The 12,587-nt window shown below is 31.5% G+C and overlaps 2 protein-coding genes across 6 annotated transcripts in view; one reads left to right on the top strand and one right to left on the bottom strand.

Moving 5' to 3' along the window:
* Nucleotides 1–297, bottom strand: part of LOC130902253 (homer protein homolog 2) — a 59,444-nt gene extending 59,147 nt beyond the window's left edge. For both annotated transcript variants that reach the window (XM_057814232.1, XM_057814233.1), the window contains exon 1: nt 96–297. The gene's annotated coding sequence lies outside the window, so the exon portion shown is untranslated. The remainder of the gene's footprint in view (nt 1–95) is intronic.
* Nucleotides 1–12,587, top strand: part of LOC130902250 (integrin alpha-PS4-like) — a 63,830-nt gene that overhangs the window by 21,557 nt on the left and 29,686 nt on the right. For 3 of the 4 annotated variants that reach the window (XM_057814216.1, XM_057814220.1, XM_057814219.1), the window contains 7 exons: nt 2,949–3,051; nt 3,886–4,071; nt 4,128–4,298; nt 7,312–7,445; nt 10,945–11,201; nt 11,261–11,465; nt 11,520–11,683. In XM_057814216.1, the coding sequence (XP_057670199.1) occupies nt 2,949–3,051; nt 3,886–4,071; nt 4,128–4,298; nt 7,312–7,445; nt 10,945–11,201; nt 11,261–11,465; nt 11,520–11,683 (1,220 nt within the window). The remainder of the gene's footprint in view (nt 1–2,948; nt 3,052–3,885; nt 4,072–4,127; nt 4,299–7,311; nt 7,446–10,944; nt 11,202–11,260; nt 11,466–11,519; nt 11,684–12,587) is intronic. The other variant, XM_057814217.1, reaches the window with a different exon arrangement.

The raw sequence follows: 12,587 nt of genomic DNA on the forward strand, positions 1-12,587 counted from the left end.
TGTAAGAAAAGTAGTTTATTGTTATTAACATGTAAACTAAAAATTACATGAAACAAAAGTATGCACCTATTTAGTACTAAACAAATATTTCATACCTGTAAGAAAAGAAACGACATTTAATGTTATTATTAACAATGTCTGTTCCAAAATCACAAATTAAAATAAACTTAAAAATGAAATTGTTTTCCAGCACACAATCACACAACACGACATTCGAGGTTATGCCCTGCTTCCCATCGATGACAGTGACAGATCATCTGTCACAAACGGACTTTATGTGACGTACGGCAAAATAACACGCAAAAGAAAATTATATTTTTCTTTACATCTATATATCTGTTTAAGCTACAATTCTTATTTTCGTCTCTCGAGCAATTGCTTTGGGTCCGATTTGGTTCAAAATTAGCATACTTGACTTTTTTGGCGGCGGATTGATGTTATTAGAGTTTGGTTGGAAACAAATGAATATTTCGAGGGGTCGCAGTGCAAAAAAAGTGGTTTTTGACCTTTGCTCACCTCTGTAGGTCAAACGAAAAGCGACTGAAAAATGAAATTTCACATGTAGGTTCAATTAGTTGCGAGATGATTTCCTGTCTAAGGTCGAAACTTTCCATATCCGCCCCTTTCCACTTTATGGTCATTTTTGTTATATTTTCTTATTTTTTGGCCGGAAAAAGTTTAACTAGTTCGAACTTCGCATGCAAGTAGGGGTGATGTTGAAAAATTGTCTTTTTCAAGTTCAAAGTTTTCTTCTTCAGTTCTTCTAGCACAAAACGCCCGAAATCATTTTGATCGTTGTAATTGTTGAACTGGACCGCCTCCTATTTAATGAATAATACGAGTATGATCGTTGCTAGGGTGATTTCTTTTACTTCCCATTTTCGAACTTTCTTGTCATTATGACAATTTTTTCTTTGTTGTCAATTGGAATTGAACAAGAGGGTTCGAGACCACCGGGTCTATTGAAATTATGAATTATTTCAATATCATTTCCAAGAAATTCTCTTCTTCTTCTTATTTTAAGACTATGTCTTGTGTTTTCAAAGAGGCAGCCTAAGTTGTGACTGCGAGGACCAGCTCTCATACCAGCGCTTTGGTGGTCTTCCAGGCGGTCTACTTGTATTGGGTCTCTCTTCCTTTGCGATTTTCGCCAGTCGATCGTCGTCCATTCTATTGACATGATCTCTCCATGCTCTTCTTCTAGTTCTGGCCCATCTCACTATATCCGGAACGTCACACATTCTTCTAATTTCATTGCTCCTTATTCTGTCTCTTAGTGTTTTCCCTGTGATTGAGCGTAATGTCTTCATCTCGGTCATTCTAAGAATCCGCTTAGTAGTTGCAGTCTCCGCCCTCGTTTCTATGGCGTAAGTCATTACTGGTCTGACACAAGTTTTATATATCCGTGTTTTGCTTTCGATACTTGAAAATTTATTTCTCCATATCACGGTTCGAAGGAATCCCGATATCCTAGATGCTGCTGTTGTTTGCGTTTTGACTTCTTGTTTCAAATTCCTATTGCTCGTGATGTTAACCCCTAAATATTTAAAAGACATAACCTGCTCTACACTTTTATTATGAATTGCCAGTTTGCATCTTCTTGGTTCTCTCGCTATTGTCAAGGATTGTGTCTTTTGTTTCGATATGATCATATTGAATTTTCCTGCAACTGTTTCAAATCTGTGTAGCAGTTTTTGCAGATTATCCTCATCTTCGGATATCACAACCGCGTCATCAGCGTAGCAAACTATCTTAAACTCATGTTTCCCCATTCTGTATCCTCTGCCTGCCGTTTTGACTTCTTTTATGATTTCGTCCATTATAATGTTGAAGAGTATTGGGCCGAGACTATCTCCTTGTCTGATTCCTGTCGATACTGGCATTTTACTGGATATTTCATTGTTTACTCTTACATATGTGCTATTTCCGTTGTTCATGTCCCGAATGATGTCTATTGTCCTTTGGTTTACGCCTCGTTCTTTTAGTAGCTCAATGACGTCATGTAATCTCACTCTGTCAAATGCTTTTGTTAAGTCTATGAAGCACATAAACGTGGTTTTATTGTACTCTATGGCCTTTTCGGCAATTTGTCTTAAGATGAATATAGCGTCTATGGTTGATCTATTTTGTCTAAATCCCTGTTGTTCTTCGCTCATGCCGCTACTTGAGATTTCTTCTGCAATAACTTTTGTTAGTAATTTTGAAGTCGTGCTCTATAATTATTTGGATCTTTCTTTTCCCCTTTTTTAAAGACGGGGATCGTTATGCTTACTTTCTATTCCTCTGGTACTTTTCTCCAAGAAATTCATTTTATGGAAAGATTTGTTTGTGTATTAGTTAAATTCTTTATTCGACGAAAAATTCGACTTTCGTGATGGAACTCTGCTGCTCACGGCTTTTTTTGATACCAGTTTTATCAGAAACAAAGACAATAAAATTTTTATTCACTGGATGAAATAGATGAAAAAACAAACTTTTTTATAAAATCTTATCTTCTTCATATCCTTTGAAACGAATTCTATGTAATGCATAATATGATAGTAACTTTGACGTCATACTAGTCTTACCACCTTACAACACTAAATCTGCCAGCTCTATCTTATCTACTTCTTTATTATATATAAAATCAGTTACATAGTTTATAAGACTCCTTGTTTAAATTGTGATAAAAAATACATTAGTCTGTCGCTCATATCAATCGAGTCACTTGGCAAAAAAAGTGACAGCAAATTTTCTCCCGACAAATGCTCGTTGGCATCACACGTTTTCTATAAAGGTCATTCCATGAATTATGAATATATCAAAGTTCTGCCAATTTAGAATAACTATGAAACGTCTATTTCATAAGCAACGATTTCAAAGTTGAAATTTCAGCACTAATTCCTCAATTATAAATGATTGTGATATTTTTCAAAATAGTATGTTTATATATACATGTATCATTTCAGAAGAATCTGCGGCAACCAATCATTTTAAATGGAGAATATGTCAATGGTCAATTTGGTACAGCTATTATGTTTCTAGGAGACTTAAACATGGATGGATATGGAGGTATGATACAATCTAGAAAAAAACTCGATATTTCCAATATATATATATATATATATATATATATATATATATATATATATATATATATATATATATATATTATAAATACTTTTGTTGTGGGATTGTAACAAATTAAACACCAAAGTATACCCTTTTTAAAATGTATTCACAGCTTTCAAACACTTTTTGTCATCGGTACTGAAATTATGGGCAAAATACAGTTTAAAACTATGTATTAAAATTTAACAACATTAAAAATTACTTACATTAATTTGTATTTTATAATTTATGTTGGTTGGTTACTGAATGACGTTGATTTTTTATATAATTTTTCCGTTTAAAATTAGAAGATATGCATAGATTAGACTAAGGTTATTAAAATCAGTTTAATCAAATTTAAATCGGGGTATAATTTACCGCCACTTTTGTGAGAAGTAATCAGATTGGTGAGTGATCTCTTAGATCGACAAATATATTTTTACAATAACAATTTAAACAAGGAATTTCATAAACTGATGTTAGTTAATTTATTAGTTGGTGTTCTATGTTCCATTTTAGTAAAGGGGGATGAAAGTGTTAAATTTTGTTTTTAAGATAACTTTCAATTGAAGTGTATGAAGGTAGGGGTGTGTAAATATGTAAGATAGTCCTGTCAGAATTAGTATTTTTCTCTCGCCTGATTTGAAATTCAGTGTCAGTTGTATTATTTAGAAATCGTTTCAAAAAATTTTATGCATTCCCAGAATAGTTGGTGAATGATTCTAAGGTTCTTTGAAACCATTGAACTAAAATGGCAAATTAGCAATTTCATTATATAGCAGGAAACTTTTGTAGAGGTAGCTATTGGTTCCCCTTATGAAGATGGAGCCACTGGAAATGTTTATATTTATAAAGGATCTGTTGATGGTCTGGAAACTAAACTCTACCAAAAAATTAGAGGCAGAGATATTTACAAGGATCTTTTGGGTTTTGGTATCACAATTTCTAGGGCCGTGGACATGGATGGAAATAAATTTAGAGGTACGATTACTTTCATTGTAATATTAAGTTTGGTAAACGATTATTTTTATTTATAGATTTCGCAATCGGATCACATTTGTCAGGACATGCTGTTTTAATACGAAGTAAACCAATTATAGCTATTAAATATACTTTTACCACGACTCCAAACATGTTGCATGAATCAACCAGGATTTTCTACATGAACATTTGTTTTTCATATTCGCTGTACGAAGGAGATTTTGTAGGTACTGTACCTCCAATCGTCCTGTGAAAATATTATCACAATATTTTTTTCAGTAAATATTAATATGATTGATTATTATGATTAATTGCTTTATCTAACTATTCAATAGATTTTACTCCAAACACATTCACTGATAGATAAATCTATATTGATACAAATAATATATTGGGCTAAATGTAATCCAAAATAAACCTACGGTAACTTAAAATTTACGAATATTTCATATTTCTAATTTCTGAACATTCCTCCTTTCACACAACAAATATTATATCTATTTTCTGTTTTTCGTTAAAGAAAGTTACACACTAATAGATTGGAACTTTTTTGCAAAAATTATGCTGTTAATTCTTATCAGCTGTTTAGCTGGAATAATCTCAAACGCGTTAATTTTCGCGTTACAAATATGTTATTATATGTCCTTCCCTTTTACTCAAACAATCCCTTAATTGAGAAAAGCAAGTATATCAAATATGAAACAAACGAAGATAGTCTTAGTAGTACCAGGCCCAACGTACCCATAAAGATGATCAATTTTTTCCATGTTTACAAATTCAATGAAAAGGTACACTTTTGATGGCTGTCTAACAAATACAAATACAGTATTTCCAAGCAACCACCGCCATATCTAGGTCAGTCCAGGTACTTCTGGGATCATCCTCGTTATAAATGATGTAAATGAAATAAACCGGCATATGATTATTCACAATGATTCTTTTGGTGTTACTCGATGTAACACCAAAACTTTGTAAAAAAGTTCGTATGCACCTCCTCTGAATAAAAAATGAAATTTATTTGCCTGATTTGTTTCGATTTTTTCTGTCACATCAAACTTGATATAGCACTACTTTCAAAAAGTAGGAACTGGCATCTAAACAAATTGATGACGACAACTTTATCACTCATATTTATCGATGTTAGAAATTTCTTTAAATAGTTGGAGAAAAATTAAATCGCATATTCTGACGAACTGGATCCCCGTCAGGTTAAACTATCTGTAAAAATCTGGATTATGAGAAAATAAGTATAAATCAATAATATATCTACAGGAACAAACTATTAATATAATCAATCAACTAAAGAATACGTCATAAAAGATTTGATACATTATTAAAATATTCTGATTTGTTAACATTAAATAGAGGCAATGCATTCAATTTATTATACAGTGCGGTCGTAGAGTATGGAATAAATTCAATAATTTCTTATCCAAGAGATATTTTTTATCCGAGGATTTTTTTGAAGAAAAAATTAATATACAGGGTGTTTTCAAAAAAGAAAAAAGCTGGACAGGTACCAACTTTGTTTTTTTTTAAATAGACACCCCCAATTTTTTTACATTTTCTGATTCCTTGTAAAATTCTAAGCATTTTTCATGTAACACTCCCTATATCAAACTTTAACCGTTTTGAAATTAGAGGAATGAACAATTTACTATTAAATTATAAGTAGGCTATGACTTTTTGACACAAAACAGCACTTTATTTCATTTTGCTTTTAATTCGATATTGCCTAAAGTGTTTTTCGATTTCTAAATATCTATCAAAGTATCTTTTTGCATGGTCGCAATAGTTTTTTTCTTTTTGAAAAAACATTTTTATAATTAATTTTATTATCAAGATGCGGCTTACTGAGACGCAAAGGATAGACGTTTTAATCATGATTGGCTATGGGAATAGAACCAGAACGCAACAGGAAGTATGCGAGTTATTTAACCAAAAATATCCCGATCGGACTACAATTTCGCAATCAACAGTAAGTAAGATTGAAAAAAAATTTCGAGAAATTGGTCATGTAAGAGATGCTCCAAAGTCTGGTAGACCATCTGTCTCAGAAGAAACACAATAGGATGTAATAAAGACATAAAAGCAAATACCACCCTTACAAAATGCAAGTCCTTCAAGAATTTTATGAAGACGTCTCAAGTTCTGCGAACGTTTAAAAGCTATGTGCCTTGTGAATGAAAACTTTGTGAAAAATATTGTGTTTTCGGACGCGAGGCTACGTTTAATTTAAATGGAGAAGTAAACACGCAAAACTACCGTTATTGGTCGGACGTAAATCCGCATTGGATGCGCGAAGGCCATACTCAGTATAGGGAAAAAATTAACGTATGGGCGGGTATTGTAGGGCCCTTTTTCATTGAAGAAAGTTTAACTGGTGAAAGGTATTTGCAGCTTTTACATAACGATGTTCTACCAGCCCTCCGGGAGAGGATTTGCCTAATGTAAACATTTGGTTCCAACAGGATGGCGCCCCGCCACATTACCATGCACAAGTTCGCGCATATTTAGATCAAATGTTGCCGAATAGGTGGATTGGAAGAAGGGGGGCGATCGAATGGGCTCCAAGGTCCCCGGACTTAACCACTTTAGACTTTTTTCTGTGGGGTTACATAAAAGGAAAGTTTTCAAAACAAAACCTGCAGATATGGAAGAATTAAAAAATCGTATTACTCAAGAAATGCGACGTATAACACCACAAGTCATTAATAGTGTCCAGAATGAATTTATTTATCGGTTAGGTTATTGCCAGTTAACAAATGGAAGACATTTTCAACATTTGTTAAAATCAAATTATGTAAACTAGGTATTAGAGTTAAGATGTCGTATAAAAATCGTAATTATTAAAAAATGTTACCTGAAAACCCGTGAATTCTATTAATTTCGTATAAATTTTTCTCTTGTTTGCAGCTGCTCATGGCCTACTTTGACTTAAATGTAATATCGAGGCGAATTTTTTTTTAACACGCTCTAATTTCAAAACGGTTAAAGTGTCTATTTAAAAAAACAAAGTTGCTACCTGCCCAGCTTTTTTGAGAATACCCTGTATATTAATTTTTTCTTTAAAAAAATCCTCGTCGAAAAATAAAATTGACGTGTCCGAGGGTTTTTGAAAATATCTCTTGGATTAGAAATTATTGAATTCATTCCATACTTTACGACCGCACTGTAGTTGTCAAATAATAAAAATTGTTTTTGATTCATATATGTATAAATAGCAAATAAATTTTTTAGGTATCAACTACACAATTACTGTCGATGAAAGATTAGGAAGAGCATCGATTGGACCCGATAAAACTATATCTGATAATCTTATTATAGAAAGTATAAACAGCGAAGAATGTAGAAATATCTCTACAACAATTGTGGTAAGATTTGTAATAACTACGATTATTGTGGGTTTGTGAAACTAGGCATGGATTGAATTGTTTGCTTGTTATATTAGATTTATGACAAAAATATCGACTACATATACCTAATAAATGGGGAATTCTCCTATAACCAAAGTCATGTTAAATTATTACAAATAATGAAAAATCAACGAATTTTAGACGACACATATTCGGTACTTTTTTTAAAAAGAAATGTCTACCCCGGTAAATTCGATAAAAAAGATTGGACATTTAATTTTTAAAGCGTTTTGTTTCCAGTTCAATATTTGGCAACCTCGCATAGGTGTGATACTTGTTCTCAATTCTAATTGGTTAAATAACGTAGGTAGACGTGATTATATCTGTAATCTGATTGGTCATTTGATTATTTACTTTGTCTTTCCTTTTCTGTTACTTTTAAAACGACAAAGAAAGCAAGCAAGCCCTGTATTTTAATAAATATATATAAATATAACCTCAAATTTTTGTTTACATATTTGTTGATGAATTTTGTAGTTATCAAAGTGAAAGATTGAAAATAGTTGTGTAATAGTGTGAAAATGGCTAAGGTTGAAACTGATTTTATTAAAGCTGATTCAAGCAATTTACCCCGTGTTACTTCAGAAATGATAGCAAATTATTTTGTTGAAAATGCAAACTATATAAGTGTGGAATCACGTGGAAAAAAACACATGAGGTAAGAAATCATTTTTAATATAGCATATTAAAATATTTAATAAACTTAGTATTTTTAGTTTATTTGCAAATAAATACCTTTTTCATATACTGAATGTTTTTTTTTTAATTGGATTTTAGATCATCAAGACAATCATATGGAGATTCTGCCATTGGATATGTGCAATTAAAAAGGAACAATAATATAACATAATAAAGGAAAATCCATAGATACTTTGTTACTAAATATGGATAGAGGTCCTTTGTATCCTACTTTATCGTTACACCAGCTATTTATTCATTGTCAAATAGAAAATGCTGATATCGACATAACTCCAGAATTTTTCTTAGAGTACTGTTAAAAAAAAATGGATGCAAATGTGCACTTGCTTCAGAGGCTACAAGAAACCAGTCCAAAAATACAAACTGGTATGAATTAAGATTTGGACGAATTACAGCTTCGAAGATTTATGAGGCAAGCCGATGTAAAACAGAAGGTTCTTTACTCAAGAAAATTTTTGGTGCTACAAAAATTGTGCAGACAAAAGCCATGGAGAGAGGCTTAGAATTAGAAGACGGGGTTATAAAATGCATTGAAAATATATGTGGAATTGAAACAACGAAATGTGGACTTGTTTTAAATAATATGTTACCAGTCTTTGGAGCCTCGCCTGATGCCATTTCAAGTGATGCGGTCCTAGAAGTGAAATGCCCATTGACTAGTATGAGTAATTTTGTCAAGGATGGAAAAATTATTGAAAAATACATGGGTCAGATGCAGTTGCAAATGAAAATGTTTAAGAAGACTAAAGCAATTTTTGCAGTTGCAGATCCAGAATTTGAAAAAAATAATAAAAATTATATACATAATGTTACGTGTAATGAAATTTATTGTAACGAGTTAATTGAAAATAGTTTACTATTCTGGAAAAAATACGTATTTCCAAAGTTAACTAGGATTTATAAATAAAATAGTTTCATAATGTTGTATTCTCATTTTGTAGTTGTACATAAATTATTTCAAAAAGAGTTAAATATGTATATACACCTAAAAACGAACAGCAATATATAGTAAGTTTAATAGAAAAAATAAAAGTACAATCTCAATAATCCAAACCTAATCGAAAAAATGTATCGTTTAATCTAACCTTTTTCAAAACTACTAGTATGTCTCTTTCTGATATATGCTTATGAATATATATAATTTTCACTTAAAGTCTACATTTTGCTCCTCGTGTTCACTTAGATCACTGTTAAATTGTTCTTCACTAGATGTAGTTTGTAACCATGAAGAAGTACTAGAAGAAGTAGATGGCAATGTCTCCAAGTACATTTCATCTCTAGTATTTTTAGATGTAGTTGAGATGCATGGATGTTCAGGTTCACTATTTTCCTCACCCTCAGATGATATTTCTTGTTTTTGTTGAAGTTGTGAAAAACTGAAATCTTTACAACTATCTTGTAGAAATAAATGAGGTGTGATGCCAGTTTTAATACGTGGACTTTTCCCAGTCTATAGAATCTTCTTTTAACTGAAATTATAGTATTTTCAATAAACACAATATTAAATATTTTGTATTACTTACATTAAAATGATCTTCACAACAATATGATGTTGTTTTTACTAATGTACGCCCAACAGCATCAAACCAAGTTTTTCTCACTACTGGGTTTCTCGGAACAAATATAAATAATTTATGGGGTGTACTTTAATTTAAACATGAAGGTACAAAACACAGCTTTTTCACATTGAAATATTGATTATTTATCCTGAAAATACACACTGTATAAAAATCAACCTTACATTCTTTAATTTTTAAACTCTCAATGAGGGAATGAAATAATATTATAATGTTTGTATCTAGTCATAAAATTTAAATAAGCCACTAATAAGTCATAAAATTCACAATAAACTCGCAAAAATCACAACTAAACTAACTTGTATAACCGCAACATCAACAACCGTAACAAAAAGTTAGGTTATTTACGGCATAGGACCACATGTATTCCATAAACAGCTGATTCATTTCCTTCTCTGTCTTGTTTGTGTTTTTGGGATCTTCCGTTTCTGTCTCGGAGAAGGCATGCTAAAGCGCTGTTGCCAACATGTGCTGTAGCAACAAAACGCTTTAAAGTTTAAAAACCAACATTTCTAATAATTATTTTAAGTATTTAGAGAGTGAATTAAAAATTAATTTATATTTAATATATAGTTATCTGATGTGAACTTTTATTTAATACAAAAACCCAAATTGAGGAGAATTCCCCATTAGCTAACTCTCCTTCAAAATCGGTTCGAGATTCTTTCAGTGTTTTTTCATACATGGACTCAGTTTTCTGCTGATCGGTACATTAACTGAAAATATAGAAATAAGTTTTCAAACATTTTTCTTTCTCTATGATTTAGTAGTGTTTCTTTCTACGTATCCAAATAATTCAATTGCATTGTTATTTGCTATTCATTTTCATTTTTTGCTAAACTCAACCTCATGCATATATTTTCTTCCACTTCTCCCATACGTATCCTTGTAAATTTCAATGTTTGTGTCTACTTTAAAGAACTATTTCTCAAGTTTCGATTTTATAATTTGTGTGGAATTAAAGATCGTACCCAAATTCAAAAGTTTATCATTCTATAGTGGTAATTAGCTAGAAGTTGATTCTAAATGTACAAATCTTGATGTTAATTTCGTTTTCTTTGCCTACATTCCTTAATTGTTTGACTATCTTCTACCAATAATTATATTTATAAAAAATGAAGACATTATAAAAAATATCAACACTATCAGGAATATATTGATGGTTATTATCAATTTTATAGAACCCTACAACTTTAGATATCAAAACGCCAATACAAGTATTCATAAGATATGTTTTGGACTCTCCTCCAATAAAAAAAACTGTTGTGTTTGCACCTTCAACGGAAGATGATGGTTTTTGTGTAACATGTCCCATATTAGATGAATCAAAATCTAACTCGACATCTTTCGAAACAGAAATACCATTCATACTAGACTGTGGCTCAGACAACGAATGTATTTCAGAGCTTAAAGTTCATATTGAATTTCCCGAATTAAGGTAAGTACGTTTGAAAAACAAATTTAAAGTACACCCTAGTTATTTTTATATTTTTCTAGAAACAACACGCTAGTCATAGGCTCAAAGCAATATTTGAAAATGAAAACGATTGTTGAAAATTTAGGAGAAAATGCATATTCTACAAAATTGGGCATTGTTTTGCCGAACTTCTTATATTTTAGAGAAACTCCTCCAAGATGTATATCAGTGAATGCGTCTGCAATTCGTTGCGACGTTGCCAATCCATTAAAAAAGAATACAGATGTAAGTGGGAAAACTAAATATTCGAAATATGTCTAATGAAATCTTGGGTTTCAGAAATCCGTTGATTTTATTTTGGATATTACAAATCTGGATCAGGAGCTATATTTAGATCGTATAGGTGTTCATTTTGAAGTTTTGACTACAAGTATCAACAAGAATAATAACTCGATGAAGTACTTTCTGGCGTTGAGCTCAGAAGCAGACGTAACTATATACGGGTAAGTATTATTTCTGTATTGAATTCATGGTTTGAGCTGTACTCCTATTTTAAATTTGCGACTGTTGCATTAAAATTACTAATACGAGAATATTATGGGAGAAAAACGTATCAATCTGGTCCGGTCATCCTGCTCAAGACGCAATGCAATTATTAATATGTCCCATATTTTAGAACAGGTTAAGTTGTATTACCAATAAGATATAATTAAGTATTTTATTTATTAGAGTACATTTATATACTTTGGAATTTGAAATTAAAAATTTTTTTTCGAATATTAACTTTTAATAAATTGTATTATTGACAAACATATAATGTATTTAAATTCTTCAGTTATTTTTCTATTTCGTTCTGTTCACTTTGACTATTTATTATAAACTAACTAACTGCGTTAAACAATCTCGTTCATATATCCAAAATGAAGTTTTCGAAAAGAAAATAAGAATCAAAACAAATAAATGAATAGAACTTTTTCGAAATTACTTGAAACAATGTTAACAAATCTTTGATGCTTTGATGAAAACATATATAAAAAACATCAATTCATGGATAGCACTTTCTGGTTATATGGAAATAGCGGGGCACCGTCTTCACCAGGTTCTGATGATGGGGTGGATAGCTGCAAATTAACATGTGAACCCCGGTATTCTGGAATATCACCTCTACGACAAGCCAATTCAACTGATTACTCGTTATCTTGGTCATAGACAGTTTCTTCACACTGGCTTCCAACATATGTTCGCGGAGGCTCTGAAGTATTTTCCATACATCGCGGTATGTGTATTGATACGTAGCACGAATCGTGTTTTATTGTCAACCGAACGCTGGGATCTATTATTCAAATTTCTTTAATTGTCCAAACTTCTTCCAGAAGACGGTTGCCATTTGTCATGCATTCTGGTTAC

The sequence above is a fragment of the Diorhabda carinulata genome, chromosome X, assembly GCF_026250575.1.
Source record: "Diorhabda carinulata isolate Delta chromosome X, icDioCari1.1, whole genome shotgun sequence".
NCBI lineage: Eukaryota > Metazoa > Arthropoda > Insecta > Coleoptera > Chrysomelidae > Diorhabda > Diorhabda carinulata.